Consider the following 27,079-nt stretch of genomic DNA (forward strand, 5'->3'; position numbering starts at 1 on the left):
AGGGCACGGGCTGCCCAGTGATATAAGGCGCCACAATTCGCTGTGTAGAGTTGCGTCCCTTGGGCACGACAAAATCCTGTGATTGTGGGTTTGAATTCCGGTTCGCCCCGATTATGTTACTACATGTAGGTCACCATACCCGTGGTTTTCAACAAAGAGGTAAATCTGAGACCTGCATCACATCGGGCTTTCTTCCTACATTAAGCTGACAAGGTGTGATATAACTGGAATAGTGTTCAAAGCAGCCTTACACCAAGCTCACCTACTCACTCACTTACGTCAATCTGATTCATACTACGGTTGTCCCGTGAAGATCCCGGGTTCTTCAGCAACCTCGTCCCATACCGCGTTCTCTAATGGTCACTACCCGTGAAGATCCGGGGTAGAGTATGTCTTCAGCAACCCATGCTTGCCGTAAAAGGCGACTTTGCTTGTCGAAAGAGATGACTAACGGGATCGGGTCGTCAGGTTCAGTGACTTGGTTATTGCATGTCATCGTATATCAATAGCGTAGGTGGATGCGCATGATGTCAAACACTGGATTGTGTGGTCCAAACTCGATTATATTTACAGACCGCTCAATGGCGTCTAGGGCTTTGATTGGTCTGCGCTCCAGCCATAACAAACACACATGGTGATATTTACCAATCAGATTACTCGACGCAGTTGAGCGCGGAGATTCTTATTTACTTCCGTGACCGACATTGTACAAATATTTTGATAAAATCACCCGAAATAGGTAATACAGTTACGACAAGCATAGTCGCCTTGTTCCAGTATGGGTAGAAACATTCGCTGTCTCGGGGTAGAAACATGCGCTGTCTCGGGGTAGAAACATGTGCTGTCTCGTGGTAGAAACATTCGCTGTCTCGGGGTAGAAACATGTGCTGTCTCGTGGTAGAAACATTCGCTGTCTCGGGGTAGAAACATGTGCTGTCTCGTGGTAAAAAACATTCGCTGTCTCGGGGTAGAAACATGCGCTTTCTCGGGGTGGAAACATGCGCTGTCTGGGAGTAGAAACATGCGCTGTCTCGGGGTAGAAACATGCGCTGTCTCGGGGTAGAGACATGCGCTGTCTCGGGGTAGAAACATGCGCTGTCTCGGGGTGGAAACATGCGCTGTCTCGGGGTAGAAACATGCGCTGTCTCGAGGTGGAAACATGCGATGTCTTGGGGTAGAAACATGTGCTGTCTAGGGGTAGACACATGCGCTGTCTCGGGGTCGAAACATTCGCTGTCTCGTGGTAGAAACATGCGCTGTCTCGTGGTAGAAACATGCGCTATTTCGGGGTAGAAACATGCGATGTCTTGGGGTAGAAACATGTGCTGTCTCGGGGTAGAAACATGCGCTGTTTCGGGGTGGAAACATGCGCTGTCTCGGGGAAGAAACATGCGCTATTTCGGGGTGGAAACATGTGCTGTCTCGGGGTCGAAACATTCGCTGTCTCGGGGTAGAAACATGCGCTGTCTCGTGGTAGAAACATGCGATATTTCGGGGTAGAAACTTGCGATGTCTTGGGGTAGAAACATGTGCTGTCTCGGGGTAGAAACATGCGCTGTCTCGGGGTAGAAACATGCGCTGTCTCGGGGTAGAAACATGCGATGTCTCGGGGTAGAAACATGCGCTGTCTCGGGGAAGAAACATGCCCTGTCTCGGGGTGGAAACATGTGCTGTCTCGGGGTAGAAACATGCGCTGTCTCGGGATGGAAACATGCGATGTCTCGGGGTAGAAACATGTGCTGTCTCGGGGTAGAAACATGCGCTGTCTCGGGATGGAAACATGCGATGTCTCGGGGTAGAAACATGCGATGTCTTGGGGTAGAAACATGTGCTGTCTCGGGGTAGAAACATGCGCTGTCTCGGGGTAGACACATGCGCTGTCTCGGGGTAGAAACATGCGATGTCTCGGGGTAGAAACTTGTGCTCTCTCGGGGTAGAAACATGCGCTGTCTCGGGGTGGAAACATGTGCTGTCTGGGTAACAGTACAAACACAAATACACTGTCTATTAATTATGATGATATGATGAGTGTGGATATGTGCGACTTTAATTATCATGCAGCCTCGGATGACCTGAATACAGGGAAGGTGTGCTTTTGATAAACATTTTTTTAAACAAATATTTACAAAATGCTCCAAATGTGATCGAACCCAAAATTTCGAACCACACAGTTTCCATAAACTGAATACAATATCCATTCGCGCACACCGCCCGCGATGGAACTGGAAGAATGGTGCAGGTTGTCATTGGGAACTACACACTGTTCCTCAAAGAAACAAAATACATGCGACTTGATACGTTTTTTTCAACTTTCTGTGTGACACGAGCTGCGCCATGTAGGGACTTCTCTCTTACGAAACACAAAGTGCATGAGCTGGTAGATAATATGTCAAGACTGCAGTTTACCAGGTTGGTTGGTTAGTTTGTTGTTTAACGCCACATTCAGCAATATTCCAGCTATATGACGGCGGTCTGTAAATAATCGAGTCTGGACCAGACAATCCAGTGATTAATATCATGAGCATCGATCCACGCAATTGGGATCGATGACATGCATCAACCAAGTCAGCGAGCCTGACAAACCGATCCCGTTGGTCGCCTTTTACGACAAGCATAGTCACCTTTTACGGCAAGCCTGGGTTGCCGAAGATCTATTCAACCCCGGATCTTCACGGGTCCAATTTACCAGGGGCTGCTCGGGCTAACTGGCTCCAGCTGGAGGGTGTTGGTCTGGCTTCACTGATCTGACTGCCTCTGATCTGACGTGCCTCTTCCGTAGTTAGGGTTAGTTCAATAAGGGTCGGGGTACGTTAACCCAACACTATGCTTAGCCTTTGGGTCCCGATTACGATCAAACTCTAAAATCTTGGGAGAGAAAAGAAATCAGAATTGATGTAAAATAACACATTTCATTCCTCTCTATAGCTCGTATCTTCAACTGTTCCATAGACTACGTTGACAGTAGGCAGTATGCATCCACATTGCATCCACATTGCATCCACATTGCATCCACATTCATCCATATTGTATTCATATTGCATCCACATTGCATCCACATTGTATCCACATTGCATCCACATTGTATCCACATTGTATCCATATTGCATCCACATTGCATCCAAATTGTATCCACATTGCATCCACATTGTATCCACATTGCATCCACATTGTATCCACATTGTATCCACATTGCATCCACATTGTATCCACATTGTATCCACATTGTATCCATATTGTATCCACATTGCATCCACATTGCATCCACATTGCATCCACATTGTATCCATATTGTATCAACATTGTATCAACATTGCATCCACATTGTATGCACATTGTATGTTGCACAGGTTTTGTTTTTTGGTGCCTGCTGAAAGTAACACTTATTGACAGTTATAATAGATTTTCATCAGATCATTCAAGGAAACGCCCCACAAATATACGAATAACCCCCATTCACCATCTTCTCGAGGCAAGGGAGTCAATTGACTGTAAAAGTCCAGTTTCCATCCTTACCGAACTAAGCTGCAATTATGGATTTACCATTTTGCTGGACTAACGAGTATATACATAGTCCAATCAAAATCGCGTAACAAACTAAACATTCGGTTCGTAAACAACATGTGTTTCAACGTGCAGACTTCGGTTGACAGCAGGATTTGCAAAGCATGTGTAACGCCAACTGGGCGTCGACAGACATTCTTCATACTCCTTCATGTTTTTAAACAAGATGCTTACGTGATTTGATTAAGACCCATTGTATTACAATACAGATCTTGACTATCGAGCAATCATCTTGACTGGGCGCCGCAATTTTGTTTGAAGCAAATGCAAGTTATATGAGATATGGGATCTGATTGGTCAATAGGGGGAACACAGAAGGGCCACTGTTGGCGCAACGATCATAGCCTGGAAATTCCTGCCTCTTTCGACAAGAGTGGAAACTGGACTTTTATAGTCAGTTTACGCCCTGGCCTTGGGAAGACGCCATTCACTGGCTTTCCATTGACCCAAGAGAATTACACAGTCTTGTTGGAAATGTGTTCGTCAGAACTAAAATTGCTTTATAAAACCTTTATAGACCGGTGTCCTCTCTACTGTGTTGCCACTGAAACTAAAAAAACAGTAAGTATTTGTGGGTATGTATACATGGATTGTTTTCGCTGACGGACGGACGGGCCCACGCACCCACGCACACACACCCAAATTAAGTAACAACTTTTCACGCCTCTCTGTGGTTGTGATAATTTGGCGAATGTGTGTTTTAATAAAGGTTGCATGTTCTGTGCGATTTCCTAATGATGACGATTGGCTGTGTACAATGTTACTACTCCCATGCATACAATACTGTGTGTATCAACCAAACAACCGGTGTTTTACCGGTACTTTGGAGCCGTCAGCCGGGAAATTTTTACGAACGGTGTAGGTGTATTGGCCGATACACCAAGTACGATATAAATAAAAGGCGGGTACAAGTAACTGAAACGGACATATCGGAAACTAGTCTCAGAAACCATAAATAGTCCTACAACACTCATCACGCATTTCTTGATGGCAGAGCGGTAACGTTCCTCGTCCGATGTCCGTGTCCCAGGTGAAACACTATTCTTTTTCACGTGCAAACATTTTAGAATATATTTTAGTGAAGTGAAGAATGGCTAAACGTCTGAACGGCTACTATTGACGCTGACGGAAATTAGAACGTCTGCAATAGCATTTATTTACCTGCTGGAGTAAAATATGTATATACGTTGTGTTCCTATCAAAGACTTACTACACAATATGTATGGAATACATGTATTCCAAATATATAACAACAGCCTAAAATAGGCCATTTCAAATCATAAAACGGCGTTCCTTTGTGCTCTCTTCGGTCTCGTAACATACTACATTACCGTATTCGACGTAATAAGCGCGCCGCTCTAATAAGCGCCAACGGCGATATTCGCTCATATATTGGCAAGTGAACAATCCACATTAGCACCCCTTCCGATTGATCAATGTACGCAAGACTTATTTATTCGCGTATAATGCGCACTCGTGTGTTATATGCACCCTTAACTAAGGGCAATTAAATTCTGGAAAAATATATCTGTCGTATATAAACACTCAGGCCGTCAGCATAAGCCACGAAATTTATCTTTCAACTCCACCAAAATAATATTCTAATAAGAGCCCCCTATTTCTAATTTTGAGACCGCCTTGGGCGCTTATTACGTCGAATACGGTACACGGATATTCATATGACCATTTTATCAGCTTCTTGGGGACCCTCGGGCGGTCGGGTAGCCTAGTGGTTAAAGCGTTGGCTCGTCACGCCGAAGACCCGGGTTCGATTCCCGACATGGGTACAATGTGTGAAGCCCATTTCTGGTGTCCCCGTCGTGATATTGCTGGAATATTGCTAATGCTAAAAGCGGCGTAAAACCATACTCACTCACTTACTCACTCTTGGGGACCCTTTAGCTGTTTTGACAACGCATCAGCAACAAAAGCAGGCTTATGATTGTATCTTTAATAATCCAAGTGCTCATTAAGGACGTGCAACATATTCTCCTTTAGGAGCGCAAACACTCGAGCGTCAAGGACACCTGGCCACTGTCTGTAGGCGACCAAACACGCCTGTCATCATGATACAGCTAAAATGGCACGTCACTATGCCCTCGATATATGTTCAAGTCAAACTGTACACACAGTCTCTGTTTAACAGAATATGTGCCGTCTATCCAGAACTATTGACACCCATGTGTGGAAAACATCAAATGGAAGTCTCTGGAAATGCACCCTGTGCATGTCATGTTATTAGCAGCAGGACAATACATGTATGTAACCACTTTCTCTCCTTATGGTTTGTGGGCGATGTTACTCCGATCTGATTGAATGCAATGACGTCATTATTGTCGATCCACTCTTTGCTATGACATTATTAGTGTCCCACTTTCTGCTGAGACGTCATTATTGCCCCTTTGTCTGCTATGGTTTCAATATTGCCGACCCACTCTCTGTTATGACGTCATTAGTGTCCCATTTTCTGCTCTATCGTCATTATTGTCCCTTTGTCTGCAATGGTGTCAATATTGTCGACCCACTCTCTGTTATGACGTCATTAGTGGCCCGCTGTCTGCTATGACGTCATTAGTGTCCCACTTTCTACCATGACGTCATTATTGTCGATATTGCTTGGCTTCTTCTTGGGTTTACTTCTAGCGAGTTTTGAACATTTATGTCTGATTTCCTTCTGTATATCCTCACAGTCGCCAATTTTGTGAAGTGTATAAAGGATGCTGTCCACTGAAACTGCTGGTCCATATTGGGACTCCGACCACCACTGCAGGACTTGATATACCTGCTCAGGGACACCTTGGACATCCAGTTCCACCTGCTCGCACTTGTAGTGAACCCTGGCATTGAAGTCAGTATCTCCTGAAACCATTTCAGAGGTAATTATACAAATGACCAAAAGACAGAACGTAATGCATTTGGGATCCCACGTGTCTGAAATTACTTTTTCAAAATACGTCTGATTGTTCAACAAAATATCCGGTAATTAACTTAATTCCAAGATCCCAGAATCAATGTACCTGGTAAATTCCGCATAAATACTTTCCAGTTGCGTGTCAGTGTTCGGGATAATATCAGAAACACATCTTTTGTCCATGTGTTAGGATCTGAAAAGATGGACATGATGAAACACATGATCAGGTATCACTTTAGTGAAATATCAGTTTAGATATTTGTATCTATATTCACGACCCGTGAAGATCCGGGATAGAATAGGTCTTCACCAACCCAGGCTTGCCGTAGAAGGCGACTATACTTGTCGTAAGAGGCGACTAACGGGATCGGTCGGTCAGGCTCGCTGACTTGGTTGATGCATGTCATCGATCCCATTTGCGTGGATCGATGCTCGTGATGTTAATCACTGGATTGTCTGGTTCAGACTCGATTATATACAGACCGCCGTCATATAGCTGGAATATTGCTGAATGCGGCGTAAAACAACAAACCAAACCCAATGTTCCACATGCTCCACTATCCTACAGCTGTGTGCTAACATGTTGAGGTTGCCACACATCACACTGTAACGGGGACCAGCATGTCGGAGTATTGTAATTAAGGTTCCACCTGATCTGAGCACTTGGGCGAGTGAATTAAGATCACTACACATATTGGCAGTTTAAGCCATACTGTGACAAGTATTGAGGCTGTAAGACATTAACAGTGACAAAACTGGTAACTCTCTAATAACACTATCCATTTTTGTGATTGCTATACACACAGACAGACAGATACACACACACACACACACACACACACACACACACACACACACACACACACACACACACACACACACACACACACACACACACACACACTCACACACACACTCACACACACACTCACACACACATGTACATACATTCATAATAACGGCGTGTCGGCTTAATGCGGGAGGAAAGCCCGAAGTGATGCAGCTCTTAGACGTTGACCACTTCGGTGAAACCCACTGGTATGGTGCTGACAAAGTGACAAAGCTAGAAACATAATCGGGGCGAACCGGGTTTGGAACCCACAATCATAGGTTTCTTATAGCGTTCGGGTTAACGGGTGTCCAGATAAACGAAGTTGGAGTTCGAAAGCTCGATCATAGGTTTCTGGCATGCCCAAGGGACGCAACTCTGCACACGCTTTGTCTCGTCGCAAACAGCTGGACCAACCATGTGCCCGTAGAGTGTAGATAGTGTGTACAGAATGATGAATGATGACGGGAGGCACACCTGCAAGTTCCGGGAACTGTGCATGATGACATGTTGACGTGGAAGAAGATAACGACACTGGTCGAGGAGGAAGAAGCGGGAAAGATGTGGCATCATGCTTGCCAGGGTCAGGGCTGAAGCATCAAGAATAAAACTGATTATCATTCTATTCAATTTCAAACAGGAATCCTCAGTCAACAAACATCTAACCGAATAAATAGATATGGTCTCTATAATTATTATGGTCTCTATTATTATTAAATCTGTCATAAGGATTTAGTTATTGTTACATCAGGATATCTGTACTTGTCGTCACCTCTCTGCGTTGTGCGGTAAAGCGATGGTGTGCTTCCTTCTCTTAAGGTAGAATACAAGAGACAACATCAGCAGAACTATCACCATGACGACCCCGGATACCCCAGCAGTGATGTAAGGGATGTTGTTACTTTCATGTTGATTGCGTGCAGTCATCTCTGTCACAGACATGTCTGGAATGAAACAGTGGCGATGATAGGGGTTTGCGATGCAGTTGGAAAGTAAAGATTATTTTTATATAATTATGTAATCAGTATAAAAGTAGAACAATAATTACAAGATATTTGCAAGTTGTCACCACGAAAACAATGCACAATATATATTTGAAAACGATTGTGGTAACGTCTTTATTATGTACACACGATATTCTGGCTCAGATATACAGTAAACTACGGTTATTACGAACTAAAAGGGACCACTAATTGTAGTTCGTTATAACCGCAGTTCGTTATAGGCACATATACACCCTATATACAGCAAATCAACAGGTCCCCAAACCAGTACGTTATACCCGTCAGTTCGGTATAAGCGTGTTCGATATAAACGTAGTTTACTGTATAATTTATTGTCATCAGTTCACCAAATGGAAATGGAATAAATTTCTTATCTGATGTTTCCTATGGTCATTACTTAAGAATGATTTGACGCAGTGACAAAATGATGTCCGATGCACATTCCCTATTTTGACTTGTTCCATTTGTTCCTGTGCTTTTACAGGTGAACAGTTGACTTGCCTTTCCATATGTTTGTGACGGGTGCGACAGGTGAGGCAGAATACGCTCACCCTTTTCGCAAACACCCAGTAACAGTTATTTGATAGTGATTCATAAACACATGCTCATGATGTACTCGGAGTCGTACGGTCGACTCTGCTTAAGCGGAGATTTCAATTGAATACGGAAAGGGTTTTATCACTTTAATACAGTTCAAGCTATATCTTCTTAACGTAAGGCATAGAGAACACCCATCTCGTGACATACGTTTTTGCATTTCCACAACTGACCAGAGTAAAATGAGTGAGTGACTTGGGTTTGAACAGTATTTCAGTTATATCACGATGTGGGGGACCGCGAGGGCAGATCTCATGATCAGAGGTTGAGTTCCCACTTTAGTGAAACCCACGAAGATGTATATGGCGCTGACACTGTGTACTGATGACAATACAGATTATATGGATATGGCGCTGACACTGTGTACTGATGACCATACAGATGACATAGATATGGCGCTGACACTGTGTACTGATGATAATACAGATGACATAGATATGGTGCTGACACTTTGTACTGATGACCATACAGATGACAAGGCTATGGCACTGACACTGTGTACTGATGACCATACAGATGACATGGATATGGCTCTGACACTGTGTACTGATGACCATACAGATGACATAGATATGGCGCTGACACTGTGTACTGATGACCATACAGATGACATAGATATGGTGCTGATACTTTGTACTGATGACCATACAGATGACATAGATATGGTGCTGACACCACTGTGTACTGATGACCATACAGATGACATAGATATGGTGCTGACACTTTGTTCTGATGACCATACAGATGACATAGATATGGCGCTGACACTGTGTACTGATGACCATACAGATGACATAGATATGGTGCTGACACTTTGTTCTGATGATAATACAGATGACATAGATATGGTGCTGACACTTTGTACTGATGACCATACAGATGACAAGGCTATGGCGCTGACACTGTGTACTGATGACCATACAGATGACATAGATATGGCGCTGACACTTTGTACTGATGACCATACAGATGACATAGATATGGCGCTGACACTTTGTACTGATGACCATACAGATGACAAGGCTATGGCGCTGACACTGTGTACTGATGACCATACAGATGACATAGATATGGCGCTGACACTTTGTACTGATGACCATACAGATGACATAGATATGGCGCTGACACTGTGTACTGGTGACCATACTGATGACATAGATATGGCGTTGACACTGTGTACTGATGACCATACAGATGACATAGATATGGTGCTGACACTTTGTTCTGATGATAATACAGATGACATAGATATGGTGCTGACACTTTGTACTGATGACCATACAGATGACAAGGCTATGGCGCTGACACTGTGTACTGATGACCATACAGATGACATAGATATGGTGCTGACACTTTGTACTGATGACCATACAGATGACATAGATATGGTGCTGACACTTTGTACTGATGACCATACAGATGACATAGATATGGCACTGACACTGTGTACTGATGAGCATACAGATGACATAGATATGGCACTGACACTGTGTACTGATGACCATACAGATGACATAGATATGGTGCTGACACTTTGTACTGATGACCATACAGATGACATAGATATGGCGCTGACATACATACTGACATACGCACCCTGGTGGGATAATAATACGTTAACCTACCTTGCGTTACTTCACACGTTGCATCCTCATCAGTTGTGCATGGCGACAGTTGTGTCTTGTTCAGTGCAGCACAGGAAGTGCACGACACGCACTGACCTTGGCCTTTGTAGAACTGATTCCCTGGGCACATTGAACACACGAAGTCCGACGTGGATGTGCCTGCAATTATACCTCGTCATTGAATGAGAGAGTCTAACAGTATTCTAGTTGTGTAACGACGCGTCAGTTTACTGTGGTTGGTAAACCTGACAGACCGAGGAATGTAATAGGGCGATTCTGGGATTCGAACCCAAGACCAACAGTGATTTTACTGTTCTTGATTTGACAAAGGGGCGAAGCTCCTTCTGGGCCCTTAGACTACTGGATTATAAGCATCCCGCTTGTCAACGACAGTGACAATAAAAATAACGCAGTACTAAACTACACACATTTTAGTAACCATACTTTAATAACGTCATTGGCTAAAATGCCATACTGAAAGTCAGAAACTAAAGTCAGAGTTGGAAGTTTTAAACCTTAAACGATCAGTTTTAAGACATACTGAAGCCTTTGCATCAAAAGAATGTCACTTTATCTTTTCCCAAATACCTGTACACTGCGAGAGCTCAAATAAAACCTATTAGAAGTATATATATAACGTATCGTACACATCTTAGTTTTAAAGATATAATATTTGCTTTCCAAGCATTTGTGTGTAACATATGCGATTTAGTATGCATTAATATGTAACATTTATTTATGTTGAGAATTAGCGTGGCCTCCTATGTTTTTTAGTGATTCTTGTTTTCTCGGTGTTTCAAGATAAATTCCGTTTTTAATTTCTAATTTTTATTTTTTTTCAAATGTGTAACAGTTCGAAAGAAACATGTTAAATTCGCAAGGGTATCTAAAGAAAACTGGGAACATTGCGAACACGTTTCCATGTCCCTAATCTTAGTGGACACCGCCGAGAAAAGTGTTCAATCTTAGTGGACACCGCTCAGAAAAGTGTTCAATCGTAGTGGACACCGCTCAGAAAAGTGTTTAATCGTAGTGGACACCGCTCAGAAAAGTGTTTAATCCATCAACTTACCATTCTGTAAAGTGAACTGATCACTATCACAGGGTGTGTGTTTCTTGCACGTGTGAGTGTACCCATCATTATACAGATAATATCCGCCTGTACACTCGCAGATCAGATCACTTGTTCCGCTGCAGGCTTGGACAACCACCATGTTGGTGTCGTGGAGGCACTGGTCAAGACAGGGTTGGCAGCGTCCAGCTTGTGTGTGATGAGACTGGAAGGTTTGAGGGGGGCACGGTCTGCAGTCGGGGGATGTGAAGTTCATGACGCAGTGTCTGTACCTGAATGTTCCTGGTGGACACTTGAAGCACACAGTTCCGTGGTGGAGATAGGAGACGGCATGATGCTGATCCTCTGTTGCCTGTACAAGTTGTATTAATCAGTGAAGTACATGTGAGATTCTTTCAAAACATGTCTGGTTCCCTTACCATACTGGTAGTGGCCAAAAGTTACTCACTCACTCATTTATTTTCGAAAAGCATTGCCGAGTCGGGGATAAATTAAGATTTCTTCTTAATGTGAGACTTATTTATTAACTGAAAGTAAAATACACATTTATTAGATTAGTTTCGAAAAGCATTGCCCTGTCGGGATAATTGAACATAATTTCGTCCTGATGTGAAACTTAACTTAATGACGCTCGGAAAAAAAGATTTGTCCTTCTGAAAAGAAGTTGAATCACCCAAAATCATAAAATTATCTTCAAGATATTATTTGAATTTAAATGGTATCTGCCAGTACCTCTTTAAAAACATTAACAATGGTTTTGTTATCCCGGGTCCAAGTTTGAAGCCAGAATATATGATCCTTGGTTTGTCAACGCCATACACATAATCCTTCATTAAAGTGGTATATGTATCCGACCCGACATTAAGCTGACACGCCGTGATATAACTGGAATAGTGTTCAAAGCGGCGATAAACCCAACTCACTCACCCACTTGTTCTGGTCCGGTTTGATGTAACACATGTACCAAATGAGTTGCATGCTGGACATTCTGTCCCATACACATCTAGTCAGACGAAAGCGCGTTATCGGGGTGTTCGAAAAAGCTGCTTGCCTAATCGAAAGTGCAAGATTAGTCCAATTTCGAAACAATAGACTCCTGCATTCGTGACCAACTCGTGTCATTCCGGGACAGGTGACGGTAGGGGAGAGTGGTGACGAATAAAGGTTCTTGTTGTGAGTGAGTGAGTGAGTGAGTGAGTATTGTTTTACCCCGCTTTGCAATAATCCAGTAATATCACGGCGGGGGACACCAGCAATGGGCTTCACACATTGTACCCATGTGGGGAATCGAACCCGGATCTTCGGCGTGATGAGAGAACGCTTTTACAAAAGGCTTTCCCACCGCCCCTCTTGTGGAGAATGTACTACACCTAATAGGGTTGATTTGTATGTTCTGAACGTCACATAGAAGAAATCGCATAATAGTGACACCTTTTGTTGTGGACATCACTTGATGTTGTGGAGGTATATCCACAAAATCTTGAGTCAATTTTGCAGATTGTTTCACTGTAACAAGTCAATATTATACGCAGGGGTCCTTTGGAAGAAAGACACACCTGTGGATTGTGCAGTTACATGAATCACTGATAATGCGGTGTCGCCTGTACATAACGCGTGGGCGTTAGCAAATACTTACATTACAACAGGTAACATTGTCCCAAACAATAAACAGCACAACCAACACAGCAGGGCCGTTTAAAAAGCTGACACTGAATATTTGAGAAGGCTTCGTCATCCGTCTTTTGTATGTGTTCAGTGAGCCCATCACGATGAAGAGGGCCTGAAATCAGAGATACATACACGTCAATACATTGACTATGTTACAAGTGTGGAGCATGCCATGTGTGTGTCTTTACTTTCTTCAATAACTGTTGTCACCTGTCACTAATCCTGTGTGCATGAAGATAACATCAACCCTGACCATGCAGTGGTGAGTCACCAGGTCATCGTGACCAATGATTTCTGACGTATATTACATACACCGTCGTTGTCGTTATTCTTGAACATGTCATGTCTAAAAGGAGGATACGATTGTGTAACAGAATGAATAGAAATATACTATAAGCATACAGTGGTATGTTTGTTTGTTAGTTTTATTACGCCGTTGTCCGAAATATTTAAGCTGTTCCAGCTATATCACGGCGGTCTGAAAATAATCGAATCTGGACCAGACAGTCCTGTGATTGCCGTCGGGGTACGATGACACGCAATCAACCATGTTATTTGTCTGACCACCCTATCCAATCTTAACAGTCACAATAGAATGGCGGGTTTTATTCTTACCCAAGTCCCCAGGGTAAATTAGAGATTAGTGACACCCCGTTAATCCGGACGTTAGTAGACCCACAGAAGTCGGCCGTTTTAAAAATTTCCTGATTCATAACCAACAGCAATAGAATGGCATAGGAAACATTCTCTCACCCAGGTCCATGGCGGTAATTGTACACAGCGATAACCCGTTTAATCCGGAGGGTAGCCCCCCAAAAGAAATCGTCCGGTTTAACAAATTTCCGGATTAATTAATTAGGAATATTTAATAATGTCCATATGTGTGTAGATGTAAGCTTTCCCAGTTGGAATCGACTGCGAGATCGTTTCCCGATTTGCCAGGATCCGGTCTACCGAGGCTGCACTGTAGACAGTAGCACACGGAATACGAATAAGCAAGTACCAATAAGTCCTTAGTATTGAGCCAATATCCCAGTCTTGTGAAAGTGTCAGCAACACGGACTTCATTTATGTTGTACTTGTCATTGTCTCGTGATACGATGGCCTAGTTTGGGTATATAGGTAATAAGTATATATAGGTTATACCTATCACAAGCCATGAGCCGCGGGTCTATGAGTCAGTGGCTAAAATACCTTATGATAAAAATGATTGTCAGTAATCCAGTCGGGGCGGTCGGGTAGCTTAGTGGTTAAAGCGTTCCTTCGTCACGCCAAAGACGCGGGTTCGATTCCCGACATTGGTAGAATGTGTGAAGCCCATTTCTGGTGTCCCCCGCCGTGATATTGCTGGAATATTGCTAAAAGCGGCGTAAAACCATACTCACTCACTCCAGTATTCCAATGAAACTCCATCCAGGGCTATTCGTCCGGATAAACAGGTACAATATGTTTTGAATCACAGAGACGCCCCCCCGCATAGGTCGTCTAGTAAGCGAGGATTCCGTGTTAAAGGGAGCTCACTTTCAATACATTTCATAACAGCTTCCCCATTACATCTGGTGAGTTATAGCGGAATAATGTAACGTCCTACCGACAACATACATGCGTATTGCGACGACACAGTATATATATACATGGACAATAGGATTGAAGTGAGTGAGTGAGTGAGTTTTACGCCGCTTTTTAGCAATGTTCCAGCAATATCATGCCGCGGGGGACACCAGAAATGAGCTTCACACATTGTAACCATGTCGGGAATCGAACCCAGGTCTTCGGCGTGACGAGCGAACGCTTTAACCAGTAGGCTACCCGGCCGCCCTTGGGATTGAAGACAAAAGTATGAACGTAAATAACATATCCTTGCTGTAAACCTAACATACCTCCAAATTAACAAGATTATCAATTATGATGTCGATGATCAATAGTATAATATAAACCAATGGTTGAGATCGAGTAAAATAACAGCCTTTCTCTCTCACTGATACATGTGCCTTGCCAATCCCCACAGTGAAACGTTAGCCACAGTGTGATCGCCTTGGCAGTCCAAGATAATACGTTATGTAAACCGTGGGAGACTTACCGTTACAGTGTTCTGTCAATGGCAATTCACAAGTTACATGTGTGCGAAAATATTCGAGATTCTTCTCCCCCGCCCTTCTCCCTGACGTCATTTTAAAAGAGTTAAAATTGATGACACATACTTTCTAAAAATAAAAAGTGCCTGCGTGTGGTAACGTGTTAAGCGTGAAGCGCCTTCAACAGCTATCTCACAGCCTGTATATGTAGGCCAATCTTAAAGGGGTGTTCGTAGTATGAAAGGACGGTGAATCCGATACACCTTTCTGTCAATACTGAAGACAATAGACATGTGTTCCCTTCTCACACACCCATGAGTCCCAATGAGGGGCTCGTCAGCCGAGAGGCAGAGGGCGGTCCCTTCAACACTTAAAGCAACCACATCATGCCATTTTGTTTTGCTTGAACCGTCGGAGAGTGCCGAGCTCCAATCATATTTGAATATTGTTAGCGAACATCTCTGTATTTCTTTCATACTTTGTTATTGTTCTTGATTAAAACCAATGTTATGTTATATATTTTACGAGATAATTCTAACATATATCAGGAGCATATCCCCCCTAACAGTTCACCAAACTATTTTCAGCATTCCTTCAGGAGTGAGTGAGTATGGTTTTACGCCGCTTTTAGCAATATTCCAACAATATCACTGCGGGGGACACCAGAAATGGGCTTCACCCATTGTACCCATGTCGGAAATCGAACCCGGTTCTTCGGTGTGACGAGCTAACGCTTTAACCACTAGGCTACCTGACCGCCCCCATTCCTTCAGACTTTAGCTAGCAATTACTTTGTTGTTGGTACACCGTGTAACATGTTAACAATACAGGTTCTTGTTCAGTGATTGTTTTATTAAAATGATACACAGAAATAATCCTTTTAAGGTCTGTCTTGCAATAAGCAATCAATAAAACAACCTTGAACGAACACAATGTCTGTTTCAAATACGGAAACATTAAGTAAATCCTATTTGAATACACCTTCAGCTTTCATTCTGAGTGATATAACATGTCCGATACACATACACTTCCGACTTTTATTCTGAATGATGTATATACTATATTTCTCACCTTTCATTCTGAGTGATATTACATGCCCGATACACATACACTTCCGACTATTATTCTGAATGATGCATATACTATATTTCTCACCTTTCATCTGAGTGATATACACTACCAACTTTTATTCTGAATGATGCATATACTATACTTCTCGCCTTTCATTCTGAGTGATGTATATTATGTGTCCCATATACATACACTACCAACTTTTATTCTGAATGATGCATATACTATACCTCTCGCCTTTCATTCTGAGTGATGTATATAACATGTCCGATATACATACACTACCAACTTTTATTATGAATGATGCATATACTATACTTCTCGCCTTTCATTCTGAGTGATGTATATTACGTGTCCGATATACATACACTACCAACTTTTATTTTGAATGATGCATATGACATGTCCGATATACATACACTACCAACTTTTATTCTGAAAGATGCATATACTATACTTTTCGCCTTTCATTCTGAGTGATGTATATTATGTGTCCCATATACATACACTACCAACTTTTATTCTGAATGATGCATACACTATATTTCTCGCCTTTCATTCTGAGTGATATAACATGTCCGATATACATACACTTCCGACTTTTATTCTGAATGATGCATATACTATGCTTCTCGCCTTTCATTCTGAGTGATATAACATGTCCGATATACATACACTTCCGACTTTTATTCTGAATGATGCATATACTATACTTCTCGCCTTTCATTCTGAGTAATATAACATGTCCGATATACATACACTTCCGACTTTTATTCTGAATGATGTATATACTATGCTTCTCGCCTTTCATTCTGAGTGATGTATATTATGTGTCTCATATACATACACTACCGACTTTTACTCTGAATGATGTTTATACTGTAACTATATTTATCTAGTCCGTCATGAGAGGGGTTTTCTGAGTAAATTTAATTGTCCCCCTGCAAGTTTGCAGTGTTTCATGTTTTGCGATGTGCGTTCTTACTCTCAGGCTGAGTATTGGGATGTATAATAAACCAAGGGCTATTGATGTAGGACAAACATCACTCTCCGGGTCAAATCGTATTTCAATCAGTAAAATGCTACCTTTTGAAACGCAGAAGGTATTTCAAGCTGATTTGTTATTCAGTCGTGTCCCGCACCATGCAATGACACAAGCATTATATGTGTTGACAAAGGAGAGCGCATCGAAGTTCTTGAGAATTTTCACTCTTTGAAATGTAGCATGTTTACTTTATGTCCTGTGACAACGCCAACCAATTCAAACACTGTAGTCATATATCTCATAAGACAACATACCTAACTGTACGCCTGTGTGTGAAGCCAATGGTTGCTCTCCCTGACATAGTGTTGGGCATAGTACTGCGTACAACCATACTGACGTGACAAAATGACTCTCAAAATACAGAGGTAGCATTGGTAGTTATAGTTTTTTGTTTTTTTTTCAAATTTTTATTCAGTCATTACACATGATACATAAGCACTTGGAGAGCAATGCAGTTTTACGAATATCGATCTTTCTCAAAAGGATATGGTACAGAGGAGGCCTAAAGCATAATCCACCTCATGGTACAGAAGAGGACATAATCCACATCATGGTACAGAAGAGAACATAATCCACATCATGGTACAGATGAAGGCATATTTATGTATAGAATTAAGGAGATGCGGTATTTATGGTACATCAAATTATGTTGCAAACATCAAGTGAATAAGTTATTTTGCAGTTTGAGGAAACAAAGCCCACTTTCTGGTAGTTATAGTTGCTGTAGCACCAGTAGTCGTAGCTTAAGAAATTAAATAGTAGCAATCTGTAGTGTTGATTATTAATTTATTGTGTAATAATGAGTTGTTGTCGTTGTAGTAAAATTAGTAGTTGATGTTAGTTTGTTTGTTTGATTGTTGTTTAATGCCGCACTCAGCAATATTCCAGCTATATGACGGCAGTCTGTAAATAATCAAGTCTGGACCAGACAGCCCAGTGATTGACATCATGAGCATCGATCTACGTAATTGGGAAACGATGACATGCATCAACCAAGTCAGCGAACCTGACCGCCCGATCCCGTTTGTCTCCTCTTACGACAAGCATAGTCGCCTGGGTTGCTGAAGACTTATTCTACGCTGGATCAGTTGTGATATAGTCTCGCATTAGGAATCCAGACGGTCTATTTAAGGACTGATTGTGTATTGTTTTCGGTTCATTGAGGTATAAATCGAAAAACCATTGTGAAAACTGTATGATTCCGCGTATTATTATGATGTACAGACTAAAATACAACATACAGCAAAGAGGGATTGGGTGATCCTGGCACAGTCATTCTGATTAGGCTCATCATCAGCTCAGGGCCCTTGCCCACTCCACACGCAGCCTAGACAGCGAATAGGACTTGTCCCAGGAAGCGCTGCCGAGTCAAACCCACCCAGAGCTTTTCGGAGAATGTGAAGACTCCCCAACACTGCAGCCTTCTGCATTACCCAGATTGTCAGAAGGGCTGTATTCCTGGTAGCAAACCCGGGTGCTCTCCCACTGTCAGTCAACAGATTAGGAGGTACCAAACCTAAGGCACCGAGAACAATGGGGAGTCGGACAACTTGGTACTTGGGATGCAAGCGTGACATTTCGAAAGGAGTTCCGCATATTTGCCATGTTTTTCCTCAATCTTGTAAATCACATTAGTGTCGAAGGGGACAGAAAATCCAATGATATAAATGATTTTACTTGATTTATCAAAAAGGACAGGATCAGGTTTTAGAAAACTGTGGAATGCCTTGTTTTCATCATGAGTCTTGACGTGCTTCACAAGAGGATCATCAGAAAAATAAATGTGTGCAAAAGTGCACAAAACGATTCTGTCATGAGGTGAGGTGAAATGGGGTTTAACGTCGCGTCCAAGATTATTGAACTTATGTAGCGACGTGCATGCACGTGTGTGTGTGTGTGTGTTTGTATGTGTATGTGTGGCTGCTTGTGCTAGTCCAGACTGATGCCGATTTATAGTGCTAGCACACTGAGATACCATGCCGCAGTTTAACATGAATACCCGACTCAGACACAGTATACTGACTTCGAGCCGACCAGTCCTTGTTTAGCCCCTTCATGCCGAGCGCCAGACAGGGTAACAAGTACCATCTTTTAACGTCTTTTGGTATGACACGGGCGGACGCTCTACCACTAGACTACGGGGCCGGTCTAATTCTGTCAGGAAGAGTTCTGTCAAATCTAGAAAATAAATTCTAATTTCAAACTGTTTCACAAGTTTATCAATCTCGATTGAAAGTAAGTTCGGAAACAATTTTTGCGCAAGATTTATTATACAAGGGGCATTAAGTATTTCTACTATAATATGCATGGACATGATATATACTTCCCCATAATGCAATACCAATAAAATCCTGGAATATGTTCGATAACAAAACAAATTTTACTGAACATTTGTGGGCCCAATACATATGTCGATCACAAAAACAGAATGATATCCACTGGTACATACACGTACAAGACATGAGATTGGAAGCTTTGTACAATGTGCCATGAGGACTACCAAGACATATAATCTTATTCAGATTCGATGTATGTATGTATCATTGTATAATATTGTATATCTTGTAATATTGTATATCCCTGTATGAAATTTGTATATATATTTTACATTGTACAAATGTATATATCCGTGTTTAAAATTGTATAAACTGGGAAATTGTAGATAACTGTATATGAAATTGTATGTGTCTGTGACAATGCATAGATGTATACAAAAACACAGATAACTGAATCATTGTATTTGTCCGTATTTGTTGTAAATCAAAATATTGTTTCGAATACAATCCCAGAAAGGTGCCATCAAGATATTGCTGGAATATCTCTAAAAGGGGCATTAAATCATACTCACTCACTGAAAGAGATACATTCTTTAAAATAAGGTAAAACAACTTCAAGTCATTTGAAAAAGAATGAAAGTATCTGAAAATATCAAGCAATAAATGTCCATGTCTTTCTCTGCATAGTTAGATGGCTATTGATCTCTTATTTAGTAAAATAGTTCTAATTTAACCTCATTATATTAGAACGCGCAGCCGAATCGTTTCGGGGACAGAGAGGAAACACATTGACGCGTGAGACTGGCGTATTTCTCCATATAGTGTAACAAGGAGCAAAGACAAATAATTACACGCTACTAACAATATTGACCGCAGAAATATAATCTGTTTTCAAAATTAAAATCAGTTATTTGCAACAGTATTCCTCTTCTTGAAATCTTACAAATGTCTTTAAGTTGTAATTTCACAAGCAATCTATGCGCGTTGCTGTGATTATTTTGGGGCCTTCTTTCGACTAAAGTTCATTTCGTCTGCAGTGAGTTTGATTACAGTGATTGTGGTAAGGTGCGGGAATGAAACTGCACTCAGTTAGTTCCTTTTTTCCATTGATAATATTGATAATATAGAGGTCCGCGCTCCAAGAACCTCAATACAACTCAAACGTGAAACATAGCCGAATTCTTTAACATATACTGCGAAGAAGTAATTTCATGAGATAAATGTTTATTTTTGGTGTCACATGCACAAGCCGCTATGGTAAAAACATTTGACATAATATGTGTTCAAAACAAAAGGTATTAGGCTTACGAGACACATTAAAATACAAGTGTAACAATTGTGAAACAATTATAATAAATAAATAAATAAATAAATAAATAAATAAATAAATAAATAAATAAATAAATAAATAAATAAATAAATAAATAAATAAATTCATTCATTCATTCATTCATTCATTCATTCATTCATTCATTCATTCATTCATTCATTCATTAATAATAATAATACCAAAAGCTTCTTGTAAAAGGTCAAAACGTAAATTATCATAAAAGTCACATTCGGTTAAGAAATGACATTCATCTGCAACATAAGTGGGGGGAGCATCGTGTTCTTTAGAGTATGTACAATATTTACATATTCTTTGAGACAAAGGAGTGGGAAGCTCGGAGTATCGGCCAGTCTCAATATGCAGTGGTAGGTTACCGCATCTAAAAGAGGCTAGACTCCTTCTGTGATCCTTGAACTCAACACACTTGACATAAAAATCGACATCAGGAAAACATTTCTAAGTTTTAGAAGTTCGTAATTTGTTCCCGTTCGGTTCATTTCTAAATAGTAAATAAGGGGAAGCATTCTTTGACTAAAACAACAATTAGTGAGACGCCTAGCTACCTCTTCATCTGAGTGGTGTCTGACATGTATTTATTTTAGTATAAAAACATTGAACGACTGAGGTGGCTTGCTAATAACATCAAAAAAGATTATTTATACACAGTTTTAGGATTTCATAGCCACGGATGAACTAACTACTTTCCTTTGAATAAATATATTTCTGAAATACACCCCTGAGTCAAATAACTTACTATAACGTTAACTGAAGGTATATAAGTGTTTTATTCACAATTATCACACAATGATCTGTAAGAACGGTCATATGGCAACCCGTTTTCACATTTATTACGGAATTACGGATATCTTCAATTGTTTTAAATATATCGATATTCTATTTAAAGATATTAATAATGTTTAAAGATATCATAAAATAATTAATGATATCTTGAAAACATTTCTGATATCCAAAATACAATTACTTATATCATAAAATGTTATTGTGACATCAACAAAATATTTCTTGATATCTCTAAATGTTTTTAAGAAATAATTAAACAATTACTATCCTGTTGTACATAATCTTATTAGAAATAAATTCAAGATATTTTAAATTCAGTTCACGATATCTTGAAATAAGTTATATATATCCACAAATGCATTACAGATATCATTAATTCGTTTTATAGATATTTAATTCAAAAAGAGATATCTTTAAAACAATTGAAGATATCAGTAATTCCGTAATAAATGTGAAAACGGCTTGCCATACGGCCAACCCTCAGCGTCCCAACGAGGAAAAAGGTAATGGCCTCAGACACAGACCAAATAATACGCGACTGACAAGTGTCCATTGGAGATCTGTATCCTAGATGAATAAAAGCCAATCTACTACACCAGGAAACAATTGATGAATAGATGAATGATGATCTATCGATGTTATGTTGCATGGAATATATATGCATACATAAGAGTTTTCATTAAAACATGACGCGATTGTTAACATCATAGGTAAAATGCATATACAATGATACGAGTCCAATAATGCCCATGCAGCAGCGGAAACCTTGACATGTGGGCACGAAATTCCGCGAAGGTGAAAGAACGAATAATCTGCTTTCAGATACTCACTCAAAATAAACTTTGCTCTATATCTGCAAAAAAAACTTCCGAAACATCTCCTCCAAGGTAATGAAAGCAATTACCACTATGGGAGACGTGCACATGTGTGTGTATCAATGACTGTGTATCCGTGCTGAGCAGTTTGTTGAATGTGCGTCACGTGGCACGGACAAGTTCGTTCATCCGTCCAAAAATTAGGATAACTGAAACTAATATAATGTTATATTCGAATGGTTTCACTCTTAAAATATATTCATATACACATTTAAGTGAAGATAATACGTTGTCATTGGTGAAAACATAGAAAAATAACAACCTAGCCTCCACAGACACCCTTTCATGGAGAAAAAACAACACAGAAAATAGCTCAAGGGAGATAAATGCGGATTAAAAACGAGATAAAAAGACGCTCTCGTAAAATGACTCATAGTTTGCGACATCCAGCAGTTAATGTTAATATCTGTTTTGTTTGTTTGTTTAATACCTCATGCGGTAATATTCCAGCTATATGACGGCGGTCTGTAAATAATCAAGTCTGGACCAGACAATCCAGTGATTCACATCATGAGCATCGATCCACGCAATTGGGATACGATGACATGCGTCAACAAAGTCAGCAAGCCTTGAACACCCGATCCCGTTAGTCGCCTTGTACGACAAGCATAGTCGCCTTTTGCGGCAAGTATGGGCTGCTGAAGACCTATTCTAACCTGGATTTTCACGAGCCAGGAATATCTGTCCCTAGTAAACTTGAGGGAAACTGTCAACATAAAATCACGAGAAACAGATAATCCGCAATTCCCCGTTGCGATTTCCCTTTAATTATCCATAGCCATTTTCTGTGAAAATGTAGAAAACTGTCGGTTTCCTCATCAACAACTACACACACAATCAAACGAAGTGTGGGGTATTACGGAATCAACGTGTCCGCCTGTCTGTCGGTCTGTCTGTAGAAAATAACTTTGCGGACAATTCCTTCCAAGCTAATTGAATGATTTCAATTTAACTTTGTGCACGTGACCACTTCAACATGTAGTTGGGCACCTTGCAATTATTTGTTCATTTCGGCGGAGTTATTGCCCTTTTATGATTTCGTCATTTTAATTTTCTTGGACAACTTCTAAACCACTACATCGATTTCTTTCAGATATGTACATAGGTGTATCTACAGACACTGTCCGACATGCGTTCATTCCCATTACCATTGTGTGACCATGGCAGCAGAACTGAGGCCACCATCGAAATTGAGTAATTGTCCGATTTCGTTCACATTTTGTATATTGATATTTTATGTGAAACTCAACCATTTAGGTTTTGTTTTTACCGTGGCTATGGAAAGGCGGCTTCTGATTGCTCCTTTAAGTACTCTACCCTATTTCATATAATCTTAAAAAAACAGAGGATGCGATTATGTCTTTGAATGCAATTGCAGAGAGACGTTTGGATACTCATGTTAATATTATCATACGTCTGCAGGGGTATTTAATACCCCATAGGACAGTTCTAGTAAGCATAATTTTTTTTGAATGCATACAAGATGGCCGAAAGGCTTACGTGACGTATTGCGATCCATGTTTGTACAGCGTGCGTCATCCATCCATTTATAGCTCACCTGGTACGAAGTTCCACGGTGAGCTTATGTCAGCTCCAACAGAAGATCGAATGGTCGGTCTGTAACTGACATGAAATACTCTACAGGTCGTTTGCCTAATGTTCTTTTTTCGCTGTTTTCAATCAACTATGGTCTTAGACATCATATCCGAAAAATATATATGGTTATTTTTGACTCGACACGGTATTTGTAGAACGGATGGGGTGGGTTTTTTTTCACAAGAACACCCTTGCATTGGAATTCCTGTCGTTTTAAATACCACGTGGTTCTTGTGTATGCTCAACTGTCATATGCGTAAGGCTGTTTCCAAATGTCCATCATTATATGCCTAAAACTCTGTTAATGGACTATTCCATCAACCCACCACCATCCATGACTTTCCTTTCCGTCGCTATGGAATTATGATAATAACTGAAATGAGGTTACCTTGTAGAGTATCGTGAGATAACCTTTGTACTACAGTAAGTTTGATAGAATCTGTTAAAAGGGTCAGGGGTCATAGACCCATTCATAAAACCTTCATATAGCAACCAGGTGGTCGTTGTATGGAGTGAAACTAAAAATGATTAATCATTTGCACGTCTAGACAAAGTAACGATCAATAAAATCTGCGAAGTTTCATGAATGTTCGATAAGTAATATTTCATAGTAATAATCCCAAATGTGAAAAAGATATTGTCTGTCACTTCAAACCTTAAAACCTTAATGTAACCCGCAACCCTTAATGTAAAAAATTGATCTACTAAACACCACAGGAACCACATTTTTTAATTCAAGAAATCAAAGTGATAAAAATAATGGAGTTTTGAAAGAATAGATAGTTGTAATCAGCATTCCAGAAGCCGTTACACATATACGCATAAGTTTACTATTGGTTAAATGGAGGACACGGGTGTTCCAGCCTATTCGTGCCAGCTTCATGTGAGAGGACAGTACGGTAACATGGCGAGCAGTATATGGGCCTTATGGGAGAGGCTGACAAGAGTAGTCTCCCTTACACAACCGTTGTCAATGTGCGGGACAGGTACTGATTTACTGAAATCGTCATGCATTACCCATATCCTTACAAATAACGATCATTTTACAAGGCCAGGAACAGTTAAAGACGAATGATTACCTAGAGATGTTATATGTTGTGTGTAATAATATCTGAGTTTTCTTTTAAAAAGTGGTGATTGTAAGCATCATAGATAAAACGGACATGCATTTTATATTTTCTGTTTACAATTACCAAAGATTCAAGTCATGCTCATGCAGTAACGGAAAACCTTTATACGTGAGCACGTACATCCGCGCGCGAGAGAGAGAGAGAGAGAGAGAGAGAGAGAGAGAGAGAGAGAGAGAGAGAGAGAGAGAAGGAGAGAGCGAGAGAGAGAGAGCGAGAGAGAGAGAGAGAGAGAGAGAGAGATAGATTTAACTATATCGTGAAAGCTTCAAGAACTGTACATCATTTCACAGAATGTAAGATATTTAATGACGCTTTCAATTGCGGTTGCATGACACGTCCAAAAAGTTATCTCCCCCGAACCCATTGGTGCATTTTGCCACCTATGGATTTGTTTCGTTATGTTCTTTAGAATTTTCCGCATTGGTCTGTTATACTTATTGAATGTGAATAGACACAAAAGCGGGTATCGTACATTTTGTCTATGCCCGTTTCCATGGTGATCGTAAGTTGTATTTGGTTTCAATTACATGTTAATGCCCTTTTCTCAAAGGTATAGGCGTGGCAATCGTCACGACTTAAATGCCCTTCAATGATGCACCATAATAATCCATTGATATAATATATAGGGGTAATATTACAAAGACAAGACGAAGTATGTATTTGCGTGAGGATGTAGCCTTATTTGGAGCACGCCTTTTTTGCGCTTATATGTTATAGTTTGCAATATTTTCTTTTGTCCGGCTGACAGACAACTAGTGTAATCCACATGTCGTAATGCACCATTATTTCTGTAAATGTGTCGGCCGAAGAGTCCAAGACAGTATGACTGCTAGTACTCGCGAGTCCCTTTATGTCACGAATATTCAATCAGCACCAGCCTTGGAAACAACTTTTAAAGTACCGTAGATCATGCTCGAAAGTTGTTGGAACAAGACTACGATCGACATTCGAAACCTCAGTAAAGCTGTCAAAACTTTTTATGGTAGACATATTGAGAACAAAATAATGTCTGGTGCAATTCCTTGTTTTGATGTTCATCACATGTTTCCATGTTTGTTCAGGTGAACACTTGACTTGACTGTGCATGTGTTTGGGATGGGTACCACCGGTGGGGCAGGATACAGTCACCTTTTCGCGAACATCTATTATCATTTCTATTTACATGTAAAAGTAATTCATAAACACACGATAATGATGTAGACGGAATCATTTAACGTACTCTGTATTCAGGAGATATTTCTTATGATAATGGATAGTGAAGGATTATCTGCCCTGCGCGAATATATTTTTCAAACCGAGCCTTGATTGGACACGTAATTAGTGAATGCAATTTGGGAGTAAAACTTCAATCATCAACAGTTCGATTGTTTTCGACAATTCATTTACGTTGTATAGGACCTTTTCGCAAACCATCAACAGATTATAAAGGCGTATATAAGCCAGTTACCACTGAATGTTATTAATTGTAATTCTCAATAAACCTATTTTACCCGATTTGGACATCAATGTGTCATACTGTTCATAGCCACTGCTGTGATATTACCTTTCAGCTTAGGTTCAGTGCCCTGTTCGCCAAGGAAGTTCTCAAAACACAAGAAACAACAAAACGCTGA

The 27,079-nt window shown here is 40.7% G+C and overlaps 1 protein-coding gene across 1 annotated transcript; it reads right to left on the minus strand.

Moving 5' to 3' along the window:
• Positions 1–5,523: 5,523 nt before the first annotated feature.
• On the minus strand, positions 5,524–15,420 carry LOC139470848 (uncharacterized). Its single transcript, XM_071253162.1, has 8 exons — positions 15,348–15,420; positions 13,236–13,379; positions 11,600–11,951; positions 10,528–10,686; positions 8,074–8,245; positions 7,779–7,891; positions 6,579–6,665; positions 5,524–6,420 (listed from the first exon to the last, which is right to left on the minus strand). Exons 2-8 carry the CDS (start codon positions 13,362–13,364, stop codon positions 6,122–6,124), a joined length of 1,311 nt encoding a protein of 436 aa, XP_071109263.1. The 5' UTR covers positions 13,365–13,379; positions 15,348–15,420; the 3' UTR covers positions 5,524–6,121.
• Between the last annotated feature and the right edge of the window lie 11,659 nt (positions 15,421–27,079).

Source organism: Haliotis cracherodii, unplaced genomic scaffold (genome assembly GCF_022045235.1).
Source record: "Haliotis cracherodii isolate W230 unplaced genomic scaffold, xgHalCrac1.p SCAF_21, whole genome shotgun sequence".
Lineage (NCBI taxonomy): Eukaryota > Metazoa > Mollusca > Gastropoda > Lepetellida > Haliotidae > Haliotis > Haliotis cracherodii.

What these genes read in the sequence shown, in the direction of transcription:
- LOC139470848 (XM_071253162.1), bottom strand. Translation starts at nt 13,364, where the DNA reads ATGGGCTCACTGAACACATACAAAAGACGGATGACGAAGCCTTCTCAA. An exon ending in AACGTGTGAAGTAACGCAAG is followed by an intron (nt 8,246 to 10,527) that starts GTAGGTTAACGT and finishes GTTTCATTCCAG; the next exon opens with ACATGTCTGTGACAGAGATG. An exon ending in ATTTATGCGGAATTTACCAG is followed by an intron (nt 6,421 to 6,578) that starts GTACATTGATTC and finishes AAATGGTTTCAG; the next exon opens with GAGATACTGACTTCAATGCC.